General features: G+C 40.4%; 1 protein-coding gene across 16 annotated transcripts in view; it reads left to right on the top strand.

Moving 5' to 3' along the window:
* Positions 1-25,972, top strand: part of MCF2L2 (MCF.2 cell line derived transforming sequence-like 2) — a 188,637-nt gene that overhangs the window by 115,841 nt on the left and 46,824 nt on the right. For all 16 annotated transcript variants that reach the window (XM_030027109.1, XM_030027096.1, XM_030027094.1 and 13 more), the window contains exons 16-18: positions 22,587-22,653; positions 23,839-23,954; positions 25,259-25,328. In XM_030027109.1, the coding sequence (XP_029882969.1) occupies positions 22,587-22,653; positions 23,839-23,954; positions 25,259-25,328 (253 nt within the window). The remainder of the gene's footprint in view (positions 1-22,586; positions 22,654-23,838; positions 23,955-25,258; positions 25,329-25,972) is intronic.

Genomic DNA, 25,972 nt, shown 5'->3' with positions numbered 1-25,972 from the left:
CCGTCCGCCCAGCACGGCCGGGCCGGGCCGGCGCTGCGGGCTCGGGCCGGCGCTGGGGGCTCGGGCCGGCCGCTCGGCCCCGCACGCCCGCCCGCCCGCCTCTCCCGTGGCCCGCTGTTTATAGACACCCTGCCCGCTTGCGGCACTGTGCGCCTTGGGGATGATCCATGCTCCCGGTCTGGTGCAATTTTTATATTTTTACTTTGTTTTCTCTTCCTCTTGCCCGGGGACGGGGTGAGGGTGGGACTGCAGCGTGTTGTGTGGGGAGAGGGTGTCTTGCAGTGGCACTCGAAAGTGCCACAAGTAATGTTTCTTAAAGTTCAAAGTTACTTATATCTTAAAAATATCTTAGGGGACACGGTGAAAGTTTAGCTAATTGTTGGTCTAAGTCTCCGAGGTGCTAAATCACATCTCACTGTAGGGTGGGTAGTTTGTAGGTCACGGTGAGACTTGTTTATTTCACTTTCTCGATGGAAATCTTCAGAGGAGGAAGGAAAAGTGGGTTCTAGGGTTTTTTTTTTTTTCTCATCTACCCTCCCCACAAACCTTGGTGACTTATTTGCATCATCTTGAGGGGAATGCCTGATTCACTGAAGTACATCAATAATAAGTCAATCTCTGTGATCAGTAGCCTGAGATGGAAGTATTTAAAGAACCAAACTTAAGCACTATGAACGTGCCTTCTTTAAATACACTTCTGCAAAACTTTTGTAAAGGGAAAAACTAGGTTAAAAAAAAAGCTCATTCCAATTAAGTTGAAATCCACTATAACACTGCACCTTGTACGGTTTATTGGAAATCTGAGATTTCTCGCTGAACATAAATATCAAACACAAGCCTGTTGTGAATCTTCCATTCTTTCTCATGACTGTGATTGACCTGAATCATTCCTGACCTCATAATTGACTTCACAGAAATTTAACTACTGCATATCATGACAATTAGTGTCTGTCACTTTACAACCGTAAATCTGACAACATCTTTGTGAGGTGAGGAATTATTTTCTTTTTACACACAAGGGAGAAAATCGGAGATAGGAATACTATTGTCAAGGGCACCCAGCAAAAGTAGAGCAAGGGTAAAACCTGAGCAGTTAACGACCTCACGGAAGGAAGGATGTGTTGCTTTGTAATACAGGTTTTGTCTGGGGAAACTTCAAGGCCTAAGGAGTTTTTTACTTGATCTCTCCTTTCTCCTGTTGTATGCCTTAATATGACTAAACACTTTATAGCAGCGTGCCCAGATTTCTCTTCGTCAGTCTGATTCTGCAGTAAGACAAAATACAATTCTTTACAACTGGCAGTTCATCCTAGCAGGAAAAGTTTGTAGATCATTGTGTAAATTTGGCATGCTATCTAAGCAGTGTTTAAATAGCAGTAGAAATAACCTTATATACAAAGCATCATTCATTTTTCATACCAAAATGATAATTGCTGATTCCTTCCCCAGTTCAGAGATGGTTTTTTTCATAGCTTTATTCTTCATTCTTTCTTTTAGGTGTCATCCCATTTGAGCATTTTACCAGTGATAAAACGGTCCCTTTCAGAATGACAAATTCTCAATGATAGATATTTTAAAAACTCTAGAGCATCAATTTCTTGGCTGGTGATACCAGTTTTTCCTGTTTTAATTTTCAGCTGAAATTGGTAAACCGGAGAGAAAAAAAAATAGGGGGATTCTTCCTTCCACAACTATCTGTAAAAAAAACCTAAACCATGATACGTTTATGCTTCAACCAAATCTGACTATAAGCATGCAATTTTAACTTAATATTTTTAATGTGTAGGAGGCCAGCTGGCCAAACAGAAGCATGAAAAAGTCTGAACTTGGAGCCTTCCAAAGTCAAATGTTCCAAAGACATTTAAAAATTAAACCCCATATATTTCTGTGTTATCTGTGTCTTGATAACTGTTTCCAGAAAATACAGCTTCAAGGAGTCACATTTTCAAAACAAGGAGATACCTTTAAAATTTAAGGTGTGTGTATAGGGAAGCACAATTCAGACATAATTACAATATTCTAAGAACTAGGTTCATAGAAAGCAAAGTCAGAGGTATTTAAATTGTTGAACAAAAGTGACTGCTTCTAATCAGCACTACAAATAGACTTAGTTTGGTGTGACTGAGTTTGTCTTACAGTTGTGTCCACTTTTCTCCTAAAAAGTGCCATCTGCTCAAAGGATAAACAACCTTTCATTTGTGCTCACTAATTTCCTGTCTTGGTTGATCTGAATTCTCCCCAATTTAAAAAAGGCATCTCTGTCAGTGAAGTAAGCAGACTTCATCCTGCTTCTGACCAGAAATTACAGTGGGAAAGTTTCTAACTGTATCACTTCAGGGATTTTCTTTTCCAGTAATAAAAAAAAATGGACTTGTCTCTCTTTCTTTCCTTTTTTTTTTTTTAAACTGAAATCCTGTTAGGGTCAGATCCTCTGTTTAGATAAAAACTTACTTAGAAATAAAGCTCCACCTCTTCCTTTTCCCCAGTAACATTGTTAGGGAGGGTTTTTTTAGGACATCACCCTTATTTGTTTATAAATTAAATCTTTAACACTCCATTCCAGCCATATCTTGCCCACTTTGGCCTCAGCCCTGACAAAGGTGCATAGCAGGTTGCATATCTAAACCAATAAAAAAGGAAACAGCACTTATAAAGCCTGCTATTCTAAAGAGCACCTCACACATGTTTTTTTCCAGGAAATACCCACTCTATGTGTGAATCACACCCTGTCATGCACTACTACAGTGCACCCAGGCTTTGGTCTTCGGAGGTGTTTAGAGACCAAAGTGGTTTATTGGCATACGGACTGATGCTTGAGAACTGATGCAGGAGCGTACAGTCTCATGCTTGTAGGAACGGGATTTTAGACAGCCTGATTCCTTGTATGCATACAGCCATCTGGCACAGTTGGCCTCACCTCTGGCTGGAGACTTCAGGCCCTATTTCAGCATAAATAATGAGTTGATAAGATTCAACAGAACAGGGAGAAATACCTAGATGTCACAATTTTGTAGAATGAATTCCAGTTCCTGCAGATTTGTGTTAAGCTGCTCTGCTGCTACTGTTTTCTGCTCCTGGTATGAGCAACGTCCTTTTAGCTATTCTTGCCCAGTGGAAGAGGAAGGTAGGAGAGAATTTCCCTAAAGCCATTCCTTTCTAGAAAAGAAAAAGTAACACAGAAGGCTGCTTACCCATGAAGTAATTTTACAAGGAGGTTAGGATCAGAGATCTGTCATTTAATGCTTCTGAGCTTTTGAGTCTACGTGGAGCCCTGACGAAGTCGCACAGTGCTCTCAGAGGGGTTGTGATAGGTGCCTGTGGCCCAATTTGCTGCGTTCTTGATCAAGTAGACCCATTCCAACAGGATGGACTAGCATGATCAAACAGCCATCTGTGTGCCCTAACTGTTGCGTTGTCCAGTGCAGCCCAGTATACAGAGTCTGGGCCTAAGATTCATGGGAGGACGTATTTAGTCAATAGAAAGACGATTTTTAAATCCAGAAGCGCAGTTCTGTTTGATAAGCCAAACCAGCACCCTCCATTCAAAAATCATAATGTTGGACTCATTGCCTTTACTTTCAGGTGGCCATCGTAGTTCTCTTGTTATATCATATTCTGAGAGACTTTTAATTTGCATTTTCAAATCTTTCTGTGTATCCATGAGATGTGTCTTGTATGAGAAATCTGATGATCTTTCATAATCACATGACTCTGAGCTTAGACTGTAAATATGAAATAGTTGGGCATTTTTGATAAAATCACAAGGAGGGCAACCCTTTCTAGTTCATTTACACAAATGGCTGTAGGCAGCCTGTATAGATCTTATTGTAGCAAACTGACCAAAGCTCCTGGAGTCCTAACTACTGCACTCCTTAGTATCTTATATGCATTAACTACATTACTGCGATATTTTGCAATTTATGTTCAACCATTATTATGGGGAGCTGATTTGGTCAGCTATTCTGTGGTATCATTTTATGAAAGGAAATCTGATTCATAGGTCTATTCTGATGATGGTTTCACAATCAGTCTAAGCTCATTTAGGGCTGCTGCTGCTGTCCTTTCCTCTTTCTGTCCCCACTCCCACCCCCTGTAGTCCCTTTGTATCCTTTGTCCAGGGCTAGCAACTGTGCAACTAGTATGACTTTTTTTCTTTTTGTGAAGTTAGTTTTGAGCTGGGTCAACTTGTCTTGCTCACCAGTTTATCTGAGTGTCCATGCTGGTGTACAATCACTGTCAAATGCAAGGGAGCGGGCAGGATGGAGTGACTGGGAGCATGCAGAGGTGCATATTTATTCCTTCATAGTAATGGAGTGGATAAACTGATCAAGAAACTGCATCCAAACAGTTGATATTGATCCCCATCAGATATGAAACTGAATTTCCTGCAAGTTTGGAGTATTTTCTGGTTGATTGGCTTTGGATCTGATTCACCCATTATTTTTCTAGTCCACCTTGCAACAAGGGCTGGGAGACCTTGCTAGTCAGTGTTAGTGCTTCACTTTGAAAACACAAAAGTATGACATATTTTTCTGGACTTTCTGACCACAGCTTAACTCTTTTCATGAGATGACCCCCCAGATCTTGCACATGGTGTTGATGTTATCAACGGGTTGTCAATATGGCCTTGACAGTGATCAATTATAAGCACAGCAGCATGTATATTGAAGCAATAGGTGTGGAGTGGCAGGAGTTACAGTAGTGTTACTTGTGTCTAATTTTCATTCATGTCTATCACTACTGAATAATAAGATGGAAAATTGCAAGGCATTGGTGGTTTTGTACTCAGATGTGGCATGTCACGTAAGCAGCATAATCCCTGCTTTCTGAATTAAATTCTCATGAGACTGTAAGCTCTCCTAGAGCTTATATTCAGATAGAATTAACTTCATGAATGACCAGCTCTAGGGTTTGGAGTCTGAGGTATCATTTATGGGACTTAAATGAAAGAGAGTCAAGTTTATGAATATGGGATGGCCCTGGCTATTGCATATGCATGGAGCACTTCTGTATACATGCAATATAGTCTCCAAACATGTACACAGTCCAAAGTCATTGCTTATCTTCTGAACATGCACATAAAGTTTGCTTTACATGCTGAGGAAATCCGTGGAGCATCTGGCATCACTTCTTCCGCACAGCAGCAGCCAGCTGTCACTTTGCAAACTCATCCTGGAGTGTGCAACCTGCAGGTCTATGCCTGAAGGTGTTTGCACCCTTAAATGACAGGTTCCAACTGCAGATTTGGGTATGATTTAAATTTAAGAATCCTTTAAATTCCGTGTATCTTAATATCTGGGTCAGGCCTACCCTCAGTCTTAATGATCTGACAAGGACTGGGGAGCTTCATAAATACGTGCATCACCCTGAACATGGGAATAACTAAGTATATCACTGAATCGTCAGGTTGTGTGGGTAGAACAGGATAGCACTTCTGCCCTGGGTGAAGAATTAGAAACTATTTTCAGAATGAGAATATTGAGCCAGAGCCCTATTCTAAATCAGCAATAGCAAAGTTGCACTGACATTAGGTCTGGGAATTGCTAAATTTAGGTGTGGACTGGTGTCAAAAATACTAGTAGCTCAGGGAGTGCTGCTAAAAGCTTTGGTGTCCAAGTGCTTGTTGTAATCATCAGAGCTGCGTATGGTAGGAGAGAGGAGCTAAGATCCCTGATTTTATTAGCTATTGGCCAAAGATGCAGAGTTTCTACAGGAGGCAGAGATAAATCATAGAATCATAAAATGGTTTGGGTTGGAAAGGAACCAAAGATCACCTAGTCCAACCCCCCCTGCCATGGGCAGGGACATCTTTCACTAGATCAGGTTGCTCAAAGGCCCATCCAACCTGGCCTTGAATAGTTCCAGGGACGGGACATCCGCAACTTCTCTGGGCAACCTGTTCCAGTGCCTCACCACCCTCATCATAAAAGATTTCTTCCTTATGTCCAATCTAAATCTACCCTCTTTCAGTTTAAAACCATTGCCCCTTGTCCTGTCACTACAGGCCTTGGTAAAGAGGCCAGGTCTCTTTCTTATAAGCCCCCTTTATATTTTGAAAGGCCATAAGAAGGTCTCCCTGGAGCCTTCTCTTTTCCAGACTGAACAACCCCAAAAGGGGGAATGAGTTTCTGCTTTTATACAGTATAAGTAAGATCCGTTGCAAACGTTTCCCTACAGTGTGTAAATGCAAGATGTAATAAATTTCACAATGTAATGTAATGTAATGTAATGTAATGTAATATAATATAATATAAACTTCTATTACAATTGAGATAAGGTGATTTTAGTGAGTGGTTGAGACATAAGTTCATAAGAACTCCAACAGTGTGTCTTTCCAGTCTAGTTTCTAGACTCATGAAAACTTTCAGCTGGTAGAGGGGAAGAACTTGGAGCCTACATTTTAAAAGAGAAACTGTGTTCTTGACTTTATTGTTAGGCACAGAGAATTGTTTTCTTTCACCAGACTTAATGAAAGAGCAGTCAGCAGGAGAAATTTCAAGAAGCCACTAGCCATTTCTTGTTTGCCATCGTCTCTTTCAACCTTTACAAAATCTTTGTCTTCAGAGAAGTTTCCCTCTTGGGCAGATTGGCTCCAGCACTTACAAGTCTAATTACAGCCTAAAGGGTTGGGTAGATCTTTGAAGTGAAGTGTATGCTGCCATGTAGGGAGATCTTGCTGCTGATAGAAATGCATGTAGAGTAGCAAGAGGAGACATATTCCTACTATAGATCCAAATAGTTCTGGGAACTGGGAAAATTATTATGAACAGGAGATAAAAAATCTTGTTGTTACAATACAGTGGTTTATTTAGTGTTCTGGAGGCTTCCTGAAGTCCTTGTGTCCTTGCTCCCAAAGAATCTGGGAGGTAGAGAAAAGCTGAAATAAATACTCTCAACATTCACATGCTTTCTTACAAAATTTGCACTTAATCAAGTACCAAAGAGGGATAAGCAGCCACTTCTGCTATTATCTCTCATACCTGCTTGCTATTGGATACTAAGGTTATTTTAATACTCTTCAGAAATTCTAGGAATTCCTCAACTTGTTTTCTACGCAGTTGTTCTGCTGCCTGCTGGCTCTGGGCAGGCTCCTGGAATGCAGCTGGCCACATGCACATACTGGATGGTTGGTTTGTTTTAGGCACATGGGGAGATTAGGATCAGAGGTATCTTCTGTCTTGCCCTGTGTCACAGGAATATGTGTGCCCCACTTGAAAAGCATTGGAAACTTAGCAAGTACATAGTCGATGGCGGGCAATCTGCATCCTCTATTGGATGGCTACTTCCTATGCCTATCCAGGACTTTACTAATCTTCTGCTCTCTCCCACGCCCTGATCCATCTCAGGGTTTATAGAGCATATGCAAATAAAGGCTGCTTTGTGTTGGCCTGGGATGGGATGCATCTTGTCTGAGGAAGCACATGTGGGCCTGCAGGCTCCTATGTTTGTTTCTCCCCTAACTGTAGCTATATCACCTCTCCATAAAAACTTGCTTTGCTATGACATAGCAGGTTGACAGTCCTTCGCCTTTGTGCTTGCATGAAGGACACCTAGAAATCCCAGGTAACATAGGCACAAACCAAGGAGCAGAGGATGTTACTCAGCCCTGTTATCACTGCCAAGCTGATGGATGGGAAAAGAGAAGGAGAGGCACTGGTATGATTTTATACCACCTCAGATGGTGCTGCTTTCTCTTTAAAGGGCAGGACACTTACAGTCTCCAGGCTAAGAAACCACTGAAACAAACTAGGAGCAATCACACCTCTCAGGGTATAAAGTTCTCCAGACAGCTGCCAAAGCATACCTGTCTTCCCCACACACGTTCACACCAGTTCCAATGAAATCTGTTTTTAAACTGATCTGAAGTTAAAAACATGCAGCTTCTGTATGTCAGTTAGCTCATGAAGGAGTGCTGAGCACTTCACATCATTGTCATTTACAGCAGCACAAAGAGCACACCATGTTGCCTGATCAGGATGTCAGTGATTTGCACCCACACTGGGCTGACCTAAATAATTGCATGGTTTGCAGGACAGTAGCAGACAGGACATAGCAGATGGGAAATCACTCAGTCCTGTGTAGCTAGTGATGCAACGGAGCAGTGATTTATCAATTGCACTCTTCAGTAAATCACCACTGGCTTGACTTCCTGCATTTAACAAGCTGCTCATTAACTGGGAATATAATAACAGGTTTGGAAGATTTGTGACATATTCATGTTTAGAATGCTGTATTTACTTCTGAAAATTCACTTACATTTTTTCATCTGGCAGGAACATTCTTTCCTCACAAGGGTCTAAACAGGAATGCTGTTCTATATAGTATCCCTTGTCTGTCAAGCAGATCCACTGCAGACTCTGCAAAGTTCCAGTTCCTATCCAGATTATTCAATACACTGTTGCCGATCTTTCTCTGTAGCCTCTAGTTGGAAGTGGTGAGCAATTGCATTGTGCATCACTTGTTTTTTATATTCTTCTTCTTATTATTTTCCCTTCCTTTTCTGTCCTATTAAATTGTGTTTAGCTCAACCCACAAATTTTACTTTTTTTTCCCCCCAGTTCTCTCCCCCATCCCACTGCAGGGGTGAGGAGTGAGTGCGTGGCTGCGTGGTGTTCAGCAGCCTGCCGGATTAAACCACAACATGCTTTATTTGCATTTCTAGTTACTGCAAACCTGCCTTCAAATGCTGTTGCCTGGTTAACAGCCAGGTTGGACAAATTAGTATGGACGGTCTTGCCCTTATGGCATCTGACCTGAATTAGAGCTAAATACCGTGGCAGTGAGCGTGCTCTTCTTGGTAAAAATGTATAGGTTCTGTTTGTCTGTGCTGATTCCCCCACTAGTACTCTCAGGCCAGACTTACTGCGTGGGCAGAGGACACCAAGAGCTCCAACCTCTGTAATAGCTCTGCCTGGTGTGGCGTGCTCTTACCTCTTCCAGTCACCATTGCAACTGCACCCAGCCCCAATTCTAACTACAAACACTGAAGTGGCAAACTAGACATTTCCCATGTGGGCAAGGCTTGTGTAAGACCTGTAACAGCCACTGAGACTGATAAACCAAGCTTCCTATTCTTCAGGGAAAAAAAGCAGAGGAATGGCAGTCCTGGATGAGCCCAGAAATCTATCTGTCCCATTGTATTATCTTGGACATTGGCCATTAGCAGCTGCTTAGACAAAAAAGTAGGAAACAGGGGTAATACTGTTACTCAAATACTGGGTAATATCCTTCCAGTTTCTTGCAATCTGCAATTACGAGAGTCTTCTGTAAAGTGGCCCTTTGAACACATTCTCCAGCTGGAATATATCCTACAGTTCTCTAAAGCTGCTTTCTAAGTTTGGAATTTCTTCCAGCAGAGAGTGTCTCTCCTTCCTTCTCTAAGTTTATGACTAAATTCTGCAAGCTGCATTCCAGAGGTGTGGTAGAGAGAGTTGTCCAAAGTATAGCTTAGTAAATGGATATGGATGTTGCCAAGAGCTGTGATTCCCAGCCACTGCTGGCTGGAGTGTGGTAGCTGCAGATGGTATGGATGTATGATCCTTGCCTGCCCCTCTGCCCCAGATTACTGCTGTGGAGAAAGCATGACACACACACAAAAAGCATGTGTTTGCTCCTCAGCCATGGCAGTTCACAACTAACTTACAGATATAAATTTGCCAAGAAGAGGTTAACTAAAGCAGAATATGTGTTCCAGCTGCTCCCATAAATTCCATTTTAGCTTGTCAGGATTTTCTTTCCCTGTTCCATTCACATTGTCATGTAACTAACACCTGGTTTATTTCCCCCAAGCCCCACAGAATACTGATTCTTGAGGACATTTAGAAGCAGGGTATATCCAAGAGATCTACCAAAGCTCGGGCAGGAGGACCGTAGATTTTAAGTCTGGGACAATGCTGTGTCCTGTTACAGGGAGAAGCAGATTTTGCAGGATGGAGTTTCCTTAGGGTCGCATCTCAGACTGAAATACAAACCCACACAGGAACTAGGAATCTTCACCAAATCCATCCCCTCCCTTCCAAGTGCAACATGCACTTCTCTGGTCTGTCCTCTCCAACATAAACTCAGGGCTGTCTGTAAAATCAATTATGATTAATTTTAATAATAAAACTAATTCCTCCTTCTACCTAAACAGCCTTCCAAAATCTCGGAGAACAAAGCTGTCAAGAGCAGTTCTGCTATGAGAATCAAAACCACTGGAGCTGTCCTCTTCCTCCAGCAGTGAGCCCTTCAGGATAGTATTTGTGTTGCCAATTGCATGAAGTGAACAATAGTTTCATGTTCAGCTTCTCTATCCCAATCCAAAATGACTCTGCACGGCACAAAAGGTCCTTGCAGGGACAGGATGAGTGAGTACCACAGGCATGAGAGATGTTAGTCGCATCACCTAACACAGGTGCTCTGGAGTAAGAGATTAGGGTGGTGTAGGAATCTGTATGGAGTAGAGTCACATGTGCCTAGATCCTTCTCTGTCACACCAGCTCAGCAAGGATACCCACCTGAGATTACAGAGAATTTTGGAGAGAGGCTGTGGGCATGTTTTAGGTTTACTTAGAGCCTGAGCTCTAGTAGTCAACATGAATTCTCAGTATAAATAGTTCCCATTAAGCTTCCTTTAACCTACTTTTGTTTTTATTTTTTTGGACTTGTCTGTTTGAAAGTTTTGTGGTTTTACCATTGTAACTTTTGCTTTTATTAAAAAAGCCCTTTTTCAAATATCATGCTTTACCACTCCGTGTGGGAAAATCCACAGCACTGTCAGCCTTTATCAGATTTCTTGCTCAGTGAGGTCAACTGGTATTTGGATATTATGTCTACAAAGGAATGGAAAAAATATACTGCATGTAAACTGAAAGTAGTTTCTGTTTTAAAAGTCAGGCTGAGCATGGAAAAAAGCTGTTAAATAGTTTTTGCAAAAGCCAGAAACTATTACATATCTAGAGATCTTTCACTTGCTCTATTTCCAACTTTTAAGAAAAAAGCATCCATGAAGGAAATGGCTTCCGGAACACAGGAACTGTGTGAATTTCCCACAACTCTAGGACATGCAAAATCTGGAGTGCTTTATTTTAGAGGTCTTACCTTTTGAATATAATCTGTGACTGTATGTTCTAGTCCTTATTAGCTAGAAGCAAGTAAGAGGGTAAATCTCAACATAAGTATATTAATAACATTAATTTAATTTTTATACATATATGTATGAATTTATATTTTTATATTTTAAAAAGCAGTGAGCTTCCTTTGTTGGCTGGTAAACTTGAGTACCCATAATGACTTCAGTTTAGCAGATCAAATCCATTCTTAGGCAAGTGTAGTGAAGAATTATTTCTTTCTCCCCTGTCTTCACTTTAAGTACTTTATGCAGTATACTTTCCTGTAGTAAATGAAAGATCCAGCTGTACTAGATCTGCCTGGCCCTAAGAAATCAGAATGTTTGCTTTTGGTTGGATAATATTTCTAAGGAAGAATAGTGAAATTTGAGTAATAATCAAGTTAATTCTGTGGCCTGTATGTAAATACTCATAATCTCAAGCAAACAAACAATGCTAAGAAATTCCATGGAAGTCTCCACAGCATGGGAGCAGCCTGTTAACCTGCAGTGTCTCAGTTACATGCGGATATTTTACAAGCATGTATGTGCGTAGTAGATTGTATGGATAACAATCTACCAACAACCTACTACAATCTACTAAAATATGGCCTAATACCACTTAGCAGTTACATTAGTAGCAAATTTGATCTATAGATTATTCACCTGCTTTTAGCTAATTGATTACTCAATGCTGAAATATCACAGAGCTAAATATATCTTTATCATCAAATAGAAATGGTGCAGCTGCAAGGTTAAAAGACCAAAATCACAAGGTGGGCCTGATGGGTAGTTCACAAATATGGATAGTTGACAAATATTTACTCAGCTACTTGGCATGTTATTTTGGCCTACAGTAAGGACCAGTCTGCAGCATCTACATTGTCTAAAGCTAGCTCAAATTTATGTACAGAGCTGCATCATTTCAGTGTACATGCACAGCTGAGATGAGAAACAACTCTTGCTTGACTTTTAGTCCTCTATTCATATTATTCCTCTCTGTAGGTGACTTAATTAATTTGCCTCTCCATTAACAACTATGTTCTGGTTCCTATAATGTAGGTCAACTAATTAAGATATATAAAAATATTTCCCCAAGGTCATTTGTTTTGGGAACAATGAATGTGGGACAATTCCTTATATATGAAGAGAACAGATCATTTCAGAAGAAGCAAAATATTATATATGGTGACTTAGGTGGTGAAATATATTTCTAACAAAGATACAGTCCTTCTGCTCAGAAGAACTTCCATAATAATTTGAGCAAATCCATTTGACACTGCAGCAGAATAGGATCACCTAGGCAGGCAATTACAATATCTTCACTAAGGGACACTAATTTCCGGATGAGATGGAGCGTACAACCTAAATCCCTTATGCTTCTCAAAGTTAGTTAGTTGGGGTTCATTTGCAACCATGAAATGTACTTTAAGAACAATCATTGTTCTTTCAAGGCATTGCTCTCTTTAATTAAAAAAAAAAAAAAAAAAAAAAGGAATATGTGTCAGAGAATTCAGAAATGTTTTCTGTATCAACTAACAAATATAAAGTTCCATTCAAACAAATGTTCTTATGTCCAGAATGATCTTTCATTCCACTTTAGGAAATAAAGTACACCAACTGACTCATTACTTAAATTTCACTTGAGCTGTTGCACAAGCTCAGCTGAGAATACTTCTCAAGTAGAAAAGGCACTTTTAGCCCTGTGAGAAATGAAAAAAAATTCCTCTTAAAAGCAATTATGTAGGTGGAATGGAAGTTTCCTCTATGCAGCAGCTGACATGCTGTCATTTCTTTTGATTCCATAGCACAGAGATCATTTTGAGATTTTAAGATTAGACCAGTCTTAGAATTTCTTGTAGCAATTTCTAATTCAAAACTGGATGTGCTATTTATTGCGGATTCTATTTACACCAGGACAGTGAGATTTTCACCATTTACTACCTACAAAGGAGATACCATTGCAAAAAATGTAATTTTGTTATATTTTATTTACATTCAGAAATAGAAATTTGACAACACTTAGGACTAGCCAGAGTGCTGGGCCAAGAAGGTCTTTACCACTGTGCTCATTTTTGCAGGCCAGTAAATTTTTCACTCTCACATCTCTTGTGTCCAACTCTATCCAATGTTGATGTTTATTCTAAGTATATGTATCTGTTGCACTGCACACAGTTCTGTTCAGTCCTTTCTCTTGTTTTTGAAGCCTCACGTATTAAAAGAGCCAGTATTTTCAATTTAAGTAGATCTCTATCTAAATTAGATATATTTATAAAAGTGATGTTTATTTTATTTTTATTAATTCAATAAATTCAGCTAAGCATTTTGCTCTTGCACACTGGTATTCTGCTGTTTCAGCTGTTGAAAATATTAAATTTTCATCTTCTAGGCACCATGCATTTTTGCAAGACAGATATGTAGTACCCATGTGCGAGTGCCACTTTTGCTGGCTCCACATCAGTCATGCAGACAGGTTTTCTGTAGCGTAATAATTTTGGAGCACCAGTTATGATTTATGGGTAGGTGGTTTTTTGTTTTTTTGTTTTTTTGTTTTTTTTTTTTTTTCAGAAAAGCTCACTGGTTTAATTCTATTTGGTGGCTCCAATTCCTCTTTTGGGAAAAGACTTCTTATAAGGACAGGCACCTGTGATAGCAAATCCTGGCATGGAAAGAAGATCTGTGAATGGGAGTGAGCCAATGAGTTTGTTAGAAAAGAAGCACAGTACAGAAACAAAAATCCTGAATTATTTCTATGTTGCCATCTGAGCAGGATGCACAAATAGTAACTGTATGAGCAAAAAGCCATTGAGATTTAGCCAGAGGAGATATTAATAGGTTGTGGTAGTCTCTAGATATTATTTCTGCTTAGTGTTTCATTATATTTGATAGGGTTTTTTAAGGTAGCACATATCACAGCAGAGAAACCATCTGACACTGCTCCTGCCAGAATTATCGTGATACAGACCTGCATAACCATAGAATAGAATCATAGAATCATTTAGGTTGGAAAAGACCTTTAAGATCATCGAGTCCAACCGTTACCCTAGCACTGCCAAGTCCACCACTAAACCATGTCCCTAAGTGCCACATCAACACGTCTTCTACATACCTCCAGGGACGGTGACTCAACCACTTCCCCGGGGCAGCCTGTTCCAATGCTTGGCAACCCTTTCAATGAAGAAATTTTTCCTAATATCCAATCTAAACCTCCCCTGGTGCAACTTGAGGCCATTTCCTCTTGTTACTTGATAGAAGAGCCCGACACCCACCTCACTACAACCTCCTTTCTGGTAGTTGTAGAGAGCGATAAGGTCTCCCCTCACCCTTCTTTTCTCCAGGCTAAACAACCCCAGTTCCCTCAGCCGCTCCTCATAAGACTTGTGCTCCAGACCCTTCACCAGCCTCGTTGCCCTTCTTTGGATGCGCTCCAGCACCTCAACATCTTTCTTGTAGCGGGGGGCCCAAAACTGAACACAGCACTCGAGGTGTGACCTCACCAGTGCTGAGTACAGGGGAACAATCACCTCCCTGCTCCTGCTGGCCACACGATTTCTGATACAAGCCAGGATGCTCTTGGCCTTTTTGGCCACCTGGGCACACTGCTGGCTGATATTCAGCTGGCTGTTGACCAACACCCCCAGGTCCTTTTCCACCGGGCAGCTTTCCAGCCACTCTTCCGCAAATCTGTAGCATTGCATGGGGTTGCATGACCTGACTCACCTGGGGAGCTTGGCCAGCCATTCAATTATGTTTCCTTTTTTTCTCTTATTAAGGAAGAAGGAAGGAGGAAGAGTTATTAATATATGATGGGCTGGTACAAGTCTTCTTGATGGTCACTATGGTAAGGACCTTCCTAGTAGTGTGCTCTCAGTTACCAGAAGAAGCCAGCTCATACAAATACCTATTGACAAAGTTTTGTTGCAATAAGGCAATGCAGAGCAGGATTAGTTTATACTTGGTTAGCAACATTGCTAGCTGCTATTTGTACAATCCAAAGTAATATAAATAGCTACATTTGGTCTAAATGTCAGCACAGGCAGTGACAGATAGAGAAATGCACCACTACAAGCGAAGGATGCTAATTAATACCAGCATTTACCTCAGTTTCAAGGTTTCACTTACAACCTTGGCTAAAACCAAGTGTTTTCCTGACGCTTTGCTGTCCTTTGCAGCTCCTACATTCTCACCCCTGTTGGAGAGAATCCTTTATGCAGTCATTTTTTTTTCTTTGCTTCAGCATGGCATGACTAACCTGCCAGTTGTCAGAGACAGCACTAATGGCAAAGTAGAAATAGTTTTCCTATTACTTTCTCCTTTCTTATCACCCTTATTGTGCTGGCACTGCAATGCCTCTCAAAGCCGGGAGTGGCAGAAACTCACTCAATGTGCGATAATCTCAGTAGAGCTGCAGGGCCACAGGATGCCATGGTTGCCAAAGCAAGAATAATCTGCCCAAAGCAAACTGATGTGAAATCACACCTGTGGGAAATGTGGTCTTAGTAGTAACAAAGGCCACGATGTTTCATTAGAAACCCAGATCAATAATTCAAAGAATTGTGAGCTAGTTCATGCATTTTAACTGTTTCCCATAACAAGAAGTTTCCTTTGCTGGAGGAACATCTGACAACATCACATCAGTGGGCCTGTGTGTGATCTCTTCCTGCCACAGCCACATCCTAATTCTGCCAAGTTACGGTAGCAGCAAAGTCTCTGCCATACAGAGTGCTTTGCCAGGTTAGTGGTGGCTGAGCCCTCTCTGCTAGGACACATAATAAACTCCCTCCACAGAGGGAAAGCTGGCCTTGCTTTCCTGAGCAGTGTTTCACGTCACTGTTTCCACACCAGGAAAGCTAGTGGGTCAGGTATTATTGGGACCAGAATATTCCACCTTTGGAACTCTTCTGATTTGGTGAGTCTCTGTTTCTTTGGGGAAGGAGCAAGTATACTCCAGTGGAATTAAGGTTTACTGGCAACAAGGATGCCTACAGGTAGGATCTTACAGATTTCTCAGACTCCATGGAAACCTTAGACCTTCAGGTCAGATGCCTAACCCTTCACTGTCTGTGCTGAGATGACCTGCTTACTTGGCAATGATCTTGGTGAGGAACTATCCTTGTGAGAGCTGCCCATAAACTTCAGCCAACTCAGTTTTGTTGTCTTTGGAGTGCTGCCATCCAAACCACATACTCTTGTAAAATGTCTCTGAAATGAAAGAACAATGGAGTGTGGAAGATCTCCCCTCTTCTTTACCTCACACAACCCAGTTACACCTGCTTTTTCCTCCAGTTTCCAGTCACCAAGGGGAGTGTTTGGGTCTTTCCTGTAATCACAATGCTGAGTCCAAAGTCAAGGCTGCAAGCTGCTTCTATTCGGAAATTACCTCCGAATGCTCTCACACACAGCCAACTGCAACAAGCGTGTTTATAGGATGCAAGTTCTCATACTTACTGGCCAAACCATGAACAGTCCCTTAGCACCAAGGGCAAGATTTCAAGTGGTCCCTCCTGGCTCCATCTCCTTTCTTCATGTTTCTCTGTGAAGGGGAAAGCAAATACAAAAGCAGGTGGGGTGGCAGATACATCAGTGCTGCATCTGCTGCTACTTCCAAGAGACCAGTCCCTGATTTAGGCTAGTGAGCAATGTGTGTGGCAGCACTGGAGGCTGCAGAAAAGCCCTCTGAAGCTGATAGGAATCTGCATGAAACTTTGCTATGTAGTTTGGACATGGACACAGAAAAAAGAGAGACACTGAATGAACTGTGAGCTAAGTTTAAAACTCTAACTACAGTAAGGGCCTGTATCTCTGCTCTGCCATTGATTAGCTTATGTTCTTCATTTTTCTGATATGCTTTTTCATTCCTTCACTGTTTCACCTTTTGTTTTATTTCGGATATTATTGACAGAAACATTAGGGTGAACCCTGGTGCCTGTACTTTCTTCTTAGCAGTTAGAAAGACAATGGATTATTTGCATTTGTCTTAATTTCTTATCTACAGTCCAATGTCCTTTCACTTTTAGAAACAATGTATGTTTGCATATGTAGTATTAGCTTTGTCCAAATGTTGGACAATGTAAAGAGGATTTATGATGTAGCTGGTCACCAGAAATGAATTCTAACCTAGTCATCCTTGCTGAGACCATACAAGGGAAAAAGGGAGTTGGAAGAACTGCCTGTGATAATAGTCCTGTCAATTGCTGCATCATATTTTCCTTAAACATGATACTCGCAGCAGGTGCATGCTGAGTTACCCTTGCTGCCCCATGACATCCTGGTAGAGATGACCATTTCACATTTCACCCCTCATGGCTTGATGTGAATCAGATGATGTCACTACCGGTTTTCTAGGCCATTAGACTATCTCAAATGCCATTAAATCCCTTGTGCCATATAGTGAGCTCCCTACTTCATCATTTACCAACCTAGCACGCTCACACAGTGAGCATAAAAGTATCATCTCCTTTATACTCTCTTAATGCTTTCCTCCACAGCAACAAGACACACTTGTGTAGCTTTTTAAATTACTGTTCTTAAATTGCATCTTTGTCAGGGCAATTCTAAGGTCTGTGGAAGGTCCTTGACCAAGTGCACAGCTTTATATTGTTAACAGTTTGACAAGAGAGTGATTCATGTACAACAACCTTTAATGTTTGAGATTTTGCTGCTATGGTTATTATTTGGAGAGCAATTCAGGTAAGTTACTCTGGGAGCGCCGGAGCTAAGGAAGGCTCTTTTCTGATGGGTTTGTGCTGAGTGTTCCTGGTGGCTGCTGTAGCACCAACCCTGTTAGAGAAAGAAATACAGAATAACACTTTCAGAAGAATAGTGTTGTAATGATATAAAATAACATCTGGAGACTGTGGGATGGTTACAGATAGAGATGGATGGATTATATCATGCAACACTTCCAACCAGTGGCAGCCTTGGGAATAGAATTTGCACCCACCAGCTCTTTGTAGAAGCATGAGAGGTATTCTGCTTTGGGGACATTGGGATGCTTAAGCATACAGCTCCTGTGTTCCAAGTAGGAAATCCCAGAGATGTACTTGGCCATGGGTACTAAGAGGCAAGTGTAAAAACAGCTCTAAAGCATGTGTGCTGAGTCTGACAGAATGCTGGATGTTTGATCAAATTCCTCTTTTTTCATGTGGACACAATTTGTGGGTGGTAAAAGACTAAAGTTAAAAACAAAAAAACAACACCCCCCCTCCCCGCCCCAAACCCCTGAGCAGTGAAAGTCTTATTTAGGCAGCAAATCCTGCTCTCTCACTGTGGAGAAGTATTGGAAAATGATTACCCCTTATGTACAGACTCATGGTTTAGAGATATGAAGCTCTTGAACTCTAACCAGGAGCTGAAGGAATACCATCACAGTTTTGTCTCCGTTTCATTGTCATTGAAACTGAGATGATAAAATGGCTAGCACCACCTTTACAAGCACTGAAAGGATTAGTTAAACAAGTTTTTCATAACACTTAAAAAGCTAAAGCATTTGCTCTTAATATAAATCTACATACAGAATTAAGTTAAATAATAAAATCAAATCTTTTTAAAGAATTGTGTTAGATTTTATGATAACTCCATAACTACAATAGTGGTATCTTGGGAGTCCCACAGAACTTCCTCTAATAAAACATTCTTCATACATGATTTTTTTTTTTTTTTAATGCTCTGAATGGACAATGTTTCCAAACAAAATTAGGTTTAGTAAATCAATTAAAAAACAGATTTCTTAAAATGGGGATTCAAGAGCTGGTACTCTATGTTAAACCAGGATTCAGAAAAGATTAAAAGAATTCATTTTTGCTTCATCTCTCATAGAAAGCTGGATAGTAAAATATCCTAAAGGCCTCTGTTCTACTTATTGGATTACATTCAGTTACGCTTTTGACAGGCACCACACTGTTGTTTGTTTATGACAGTTACTAGGAAACCTATGGACTAATAATTTGCTTTTCAGGTATAATTGTTAGCTAAGGGTTGGGTTTGCTTCAGAGTCAGTCCTGATGTAATCTGTTAGGTAACAGACTAAATAACATCTGGAAGATCTATGTCTTATTTGCAGGTAAATAAGCATCTTTCAACAGTAAGATGAACTTAAAATCAAAGATTAATTTAAAACTTAAAAACATTAAGTTTCTGTGGTGACTTTGTCACGCCTGCTCTGTTGTGGTTTTCTAAACAATGCAGCAGCTCTTTGGAAATGTGAATTGTGAGCATTAAATAAACCTCATGAAGTTCCAGTTGCTGCAACATGAAATTTTAGGTCTTCTGGATCTGGAGAACAGAAATAATAAACAGAATTTGAGGTTTCCTTAAGACAAATTTAGGTTAGAGCTGAAGTTAAAGATGATATTTCAAAACTTATAACTGATGGAACAACCTTTTCAAACAGTGTCAAACCTGTTCTCCAATTCATGAAGTAAGTGTGGAGCAGTAGTTCTTAGGTCTACCAAGGGAACCAAGATTGTAACATGCTCTGGCTCTGAAGAGTGCTAAAAGTTAAAATAGTTCTGTGTGTCATTGCAAACACCATAGCTGTGTACACAGGTAGGATGTATGCACAGTTTCTATGGCCACACTCTCGTGCCAATGCAAATACAAAGTTTGCAGAGGAAGTTATACTTGCATGTGTCTGTTTTATTTTATCTGCTATTAGCTGCCTACCTGGACAACTGAATCTCCAATTTTCTCTACTGAAGCTGATAGCCAGAGTGACAAATAAAATTTGAACTGCTTAGTTTGAAGTAGATAGTGACCACCAAACACCTGTCTGATTCAACAAGTTTCTGCCGCTAGAGTTTGTGTTGTAGCTCGATAACCATTAGTGGCTTGAGCTTGATGAGGTATGTTAGTTCAGTTTATAGCCAGCCTATGTTTTTCACTCCAGAAACAAGTTGTGCATTGTCCTCATGATTTCTTTGCAGCACTGCACGTGATAGTGATGCTAGAACAGTAGCAATCTGCTTGTCCCCCTTTGCATCTGGTCTGTGCAGTAACTTCAATAGCTGTTAAAAGGAAAGGCATATTTAACCATCAAAGTTTTATTTGTTTCAGTCAGCTGTAAAAGCAAGTGCTAATGTTTGTAAAATAATGTTTTGGACAATTTTGCCATTGACTGTGCAATTCTCATGAAGGTGCATCAAAGTAGCATATATCTCTATCTTGTGAGGAGTAATCTAGTACTCTGAGCATATCCCAAACATATTTTCCAGCTCAAAGGTGTGCAAATTCAGGGAAACGTGGACGGAGCTTTTACATGGGTTAGAGTCCAACACGGCTTGGCTTTATGAGATCATGCATAGTACTGCAGAATCCCTTTGCACCCGTGTTTGCTCAACAGTATTGCTCAGTCATGAAGGCTGAGATCATTTTTTCCCTATTGCTAGATGCGGCTTTCCTGTGCATAAATATTTCAATTCGAGATCAATGTGGAGTTAACTAATTGGAGTCAGGACTCCTGGAGCATACAGGGTACAGCTCTGACCCATTTCCCTACCTTGTGATAGACACTCTGCAATTTTATCTTTACTTAAGGCATTAAGGCAAGATACCTATGAAATCCTAGTTATTTTATAACAAAATTTGAAATATTATGGGTCAGTTGAAGGTAAGGTCTAGTCTTCTCAGTATTTATAATGTTTCTCAAGCAGTGGTCCATAAAGCAGTAATAGCGTACAAGACCAGAGTAAGTGGTCCCCACCTAGCCTGCAAAAACATATTGCCTTCAAAAAGACTAGGTAAATCTGAAGCAAATCAATGAATCTATTTTAGTAACCGAGTAAGTTTTCAGTCAGTGCTTTTGCATTTCAAGCTGCCTGAAATGTGAGTATTTTACTTTCAAAAGCCTGGCCATACCATTTAAAGGAGGCTTTATCAGAAGTGCATTTGATTTATTAATCTCAAAAAGGACATCCTAAAAAGCGCAGAGGATGACAAAATCCCCTTACAGTGGATGCAACAGTGTAAATGTGGTTCATGATATAAAGGGCTAACGGGGTCTGGCTGATTATGTGACTGTTGTATGATATATAAAAACCAGGTAGCCAGACATAGAGCAAACTTCCCAGCAGGAGTGATAGAAGACACTTTCCTGTCTCTATATTTTCCTGTAGAAAGCAGCCTTGAGAGGCTTCAAGCTTCTGGCGCTAGGCAGCAGAGGAGCAGACTTCTATCTCCTCCAGTCTCTTGGAGAGCTTTTTACCAAAATAGCAGAAATTTGTATTTTTGCACAAACCCCCCATGGTTCCTGTAGCATCTACTCTGGAGGATACCCTCCAGACACACCATCATGTCTTTGGCTGGTCAGTGGCATGCTGGACAAGTACATTTCCAGGGGAAAACCTGGGATTAATGCTACTGATTGTATGTGTAAAGTGGCAGGTAGCTCCTGAGGTAGAAGGGTCTCCAAGCATAAGATATTTTTCTTCTTTCTAGCCACCACCAATTTCATCCTTACCCTAACATATGTACAGGGAGATATTGGACAAATGCATGTGCCAGTATTGATGCCAATAGTTGCCTACACTTTTACTAGCCTCAGGTTGTATGCTGCTTATGACTGGCCATACTCCAGTTCCTCTAGACGTTACTCCCTAGTGTCCTTCTGTTGATGTATTTTTGCTTGATGTAGCTGTGTGGTTACAGACTCTTGTGAAGCATGGACCAGGAAAGGAATAATAGGCATTAGTCCTTTTCTACTTGGACAAACTGCTCAAAGCTCTGGAAGAGCTATCCTGAAAACTTAGTTCATAAGAATATTAAAGAGAACATCTTCTTGAGAATATGGGACAACTCATGCATGAAAAAAGTTGAGGAATTTAATGCAATTTTATTTTAAAATCTAATCATTTATTTGTCCAAAAGTGAATTGGTTACATTCATATTTCTGTGAAATAAATCAGGCATCTTCAAGACATATGTCTCCAAGTTACCTAGAAGCATTGAACTAGTATTAGAAATGAAAAGTCCAAAATATTGTATAAATATTTTACTCTAATTTACTTCCATGTTTTCAGACTTCTGACATCATCCTGTTGCCCGTTTTCACAATGCATTAAAGAAAGGAAGCCTGATCACCAATTTTGTTTACTTCATAAAAGAAAGTAAAACAGAAATGTAACATAGCCTTGGGAAATATAATCCCCTTTTATTGAGTATTGTTAGTTATGATTAGAAGAGGAAACATTTTTTGTTTGCCTTCTGGGGCATTTTAAATCTTTTTATTCAAATTCGTAGGTATAAAAATAATGGAAGCAACCAAAATGAAGTTTAAAACGAGCTGAAGAAAAATAGTTCAAGGGATGTTCAGGACTTTTAAGCTTATCAACAAGGCACAATATTGAAGTATGGAGAAATGACCTTCAGAGATGTCACAGGAGGGGGTTTTTTATGTAGTTGGAGGCATAAAGAGGAATATACAAGGAAACCCATTTTTTCTTTCATGTGTGCTTTGTTGAACTGTTGGTAAACACTGTAACTTTCCACCTTTCTTCTTTTTTAGCCACATAATCAATGAGCTGATAGAAACAGAACGGGTTTATGTAGAAGAACTTCAAAGTATAATAGAGGTAAGAAATTCTTCTGTAGTGACTTCTGGTGCTTAACCTCTAAGTCATCACTGCAGGTGCACATCCTTCATGGGCTGAGCACTCTCACCTCCCACTTAGTGTTTAGAATACACAGGCTCTGTTAGCAAGGTAGCTCAGCCTTGGAGATGGAAAACGGGAAGGATGTTTTGAACATCTTTCCTCAGGGCTTAAAGGAAGAGGCACATTTTCTGATCCCAGCCCACAGAATGATAAAAGTTGCATGGTTCTCAAAGTTAGGGACAGAGGAATAGTTAATAGTGTGCCTTTTCAAAGTATCATCAATAGGCTTCAGAAACAGCACCCTTGATTTCCATGAGAACAGACACTAAATTTCTGTGAATGTAAGTTTGGAAAATGATTGAGAAAAAAGAAGGCCCTCTTCCTCCTCTTGTTTATAGTCCCATGCAGTGTCTGAACACAGAAAAGAGCTGCTTACACCACAAATATAACTCTTGAGCTTTTGAAACTCATAGGATACCAGCATACTCTCTGTGTGTGGAGTCTGGGGTCTCTAGTCTGTGGGAGGATGGAGGCTGAGTAGGGCTCAATCGTGCTTGTATTTGGGTGGGACTTGAAGGACTGGGTAGTTTCTTTTTACAACCATGTCGTTGCTTCTTTATTGGATTTGATCTGTGGGAGCTGACAGCTCTGATAATTGATATATTACTTTTGTGTTTAAATTCTGCACTCAGAATGTTCTTCTCTCAAAGTTTTTATTGAAGAAACACAATCCAGTTTCTACAAGAAACAACCGAATAATCAAGCCAAATACCACAGTCCAACAAATAAATCCAAACTAACCCTTTTGCAGTGAAGCAGTGTAGCAGAAAGATATGTGTCTATCAAACTTAGCAGTTTCCATCCCTACACGACCAAAATGGCTTTTGAATCCTAGGGACATCATTTCATCTTTTTTGTTAATCCAGTAATCTGTCCATTTGTGGTTAAAAATGTGTTTGCACAGCTATCAGGGGTAAAAGCTCTGGGGAAAATTAGAAGCATCAGAAATTCATGGGAGCAACAATGAAGCCGGCATAGGAGAAGCCTTTATAAGCTCTGTTGAGAACAAAAAGCACATAGACTTTGGGGCTTTTCAGTGTCTCAGACACAGTACTTCTTCCCTGGTAAAAACAGGCTGGTTTTATTTTCCACTCTTCTCTGCAGGGATATGCTTCAGAAATGGACAATCCCAATTTAGTACATCTGATTCCATCTGCACTCCAGAACAAGAAGGAAATTCTTTTTGGGAACCTCCCAGAAATCTACGAATTCCACAACAGGCACGTGGGAACTGGTGATTGTCCTGCGCCCTCGGGTGCTACTGTCATTTCTACTCCTTTTATGTGGGGTGCTTTGTCATGCTCACGCATACGCAGGCAGGAAAAGTCATCCTCACTTTGCCTCTGTGTGTTCTATAAAACCCATGTGTGGAGAAGACTTCTGAGATCATCTATTTAATCTTTTTTGTGAAAGATTATACCCTTTTGTGCATTTACTTGAGATTTCCCCTGGCGTTATCCATTTTGAATGTCCCTAATGGTGAGTATTTTACCAGCTCTCTTGGTACACTGGTATATGTCACAGGACTAAATCCCGATATTCTCTCTCTGGCAAAACTCCTCTGTGAGGAAGTTTTCTTAGTGTTCAGCTTATTTGTCCTATATTTCTGTTATCACATCAGAAGACATGATATATTTGATAGCACTTTTCTTAAGGAATTTCATCCTTCACATGACCATAAACCTTTCCAGAAGCCTTGTCCACACTGTTGACAAGGTGATCTAGTGCCCATAACTACAGAATACCAATTATGAATAAGATTAACCTCTTTTTGATCATATTTCAAAACAAAGCTTAGGGCTACTTCAGCAAATTTCCTGCTTTTCCTAGCCTCAATTAAGTAAAACTGGCTGTAGCCGAAGTGAGAATTTAGGAATTCTTTTGGATAATAATGGCCCGTAAGATGTAACAAACAGTTGAACAAAATAAATGAGTCCCTCTTTTGCAAGTTTAAATATTATGCCAGAGTAGTTGATACACAGTAGAAAAATTCTTTTCAGTTTATGTATTATTTTGAAAGAATGTGTCTTCCATTTGGAGAATGACATTCCCCTCCCTTTGCAAGCCTGGTCTTTCTTTCCCTAAAGGCTTAGTGCATTGACTGCCACTGCAGAAGCCTTTGGACTATATCCCATATTTTCACTGCTTGCTGATCAAGCAACTGCATCTGACAGAGCTTTTCTGTCTTTTCTAGCTGTTCTGAAAAATCCTCATAACCAAATGGGAAGCAGGTGTTTGGGCTTCATATTGGAAACAAATCTCAACAGCCAGAGGAACCAGATGTATCAGATGCTTGTGAGCAGATGAAAACATAATATTGGTGATTCAGGCAATCATCTGTGAACCACGTCCCATTTTTCTAAAATATATATGTAATGTTTTTCTTTGTGTGTCAGAATTGTTACCTTCCCCATGGAATCCTCTTACTACAAAAATGTAGGCTTTCAGCTGGATTTACACAGAAACTAGCACACAGTGCGAGTAGGATGTTACATTACTGTTTGCTTTCCTTTCTCCCCCTCAGGATTTTCCTTAAGGAGATAGAAAATTGCATTGAAAACCCTGAGCTTCTTGCCCGATGCTTTTTGAAAAGAGTAAGTGAATCCTTTTGCAGGTTTGTATGAATATCTATGGTCTTATTCTGCAGTACTTACAGATTTACTGCTATCCTTTCACTCTGATTGCTTTTGTGAATGACGGAAACTTACATAAGCAGATATTCCCAAATTAAGCCACAATTAACAAGTGTGGATTCTGAAATCTGAACCTTTACGTGGTTTACTGACAGGAAGAGATCTGTTACCAGTTTTTTACCAATGTTTTTTAAGCCCTGGTTAAAAAAAACAAACAAACCAAAAAACACAACAGTCATCCAAATGTTTAACATGCTTTTCATATCAGACAAATCTATACCAGCAGTCTGATGTGTGCCAGACACAACCCTACTGTACGTAAGCAGAGAACGGTATCACAGCAGATTGCGCTGAGAGCAGACAGTACATCCTGTTCCTGGTTGATCCTCTGTCCCTTTTCTCTGCACCATTCAGGAGACTTACTCCCCTAGAACTAGTCCAGCAGAGTCTATCACCTTCCTTGCGTGGTGAAACCCCACCAACTCCATAACTCCATGAGGTCGATTCCTTTACTTGTTCACATAAGTCAACAACCAAGTGGGATTCTCCCCACTTGTATGAAGTGGTGAGGGTTAGCTGTTTGTTTAAAAGTGGAGTGAGCTCAG

This window comes from Aquila chrysaetos, chromosome 10 (assembly GCF_900496995.4).
Source record: "Aquila chrysaetos chrysaetos chromosome 10, bAquChr1.4, whole genome shotgun sequence".
Classification (NCBI taxonomy): domain Eukaryota; kingdom Metazoa; phylum Chordata; class Aves; order Accipitriformes; family Accipitridae; genus Aquila; species Aquila chrysaetos.
The sequence above is the reverse complement of the archived record's forward strand: the minus strand, read 5'-3'. Positions and strand labels throughout refer to the sequence as shown.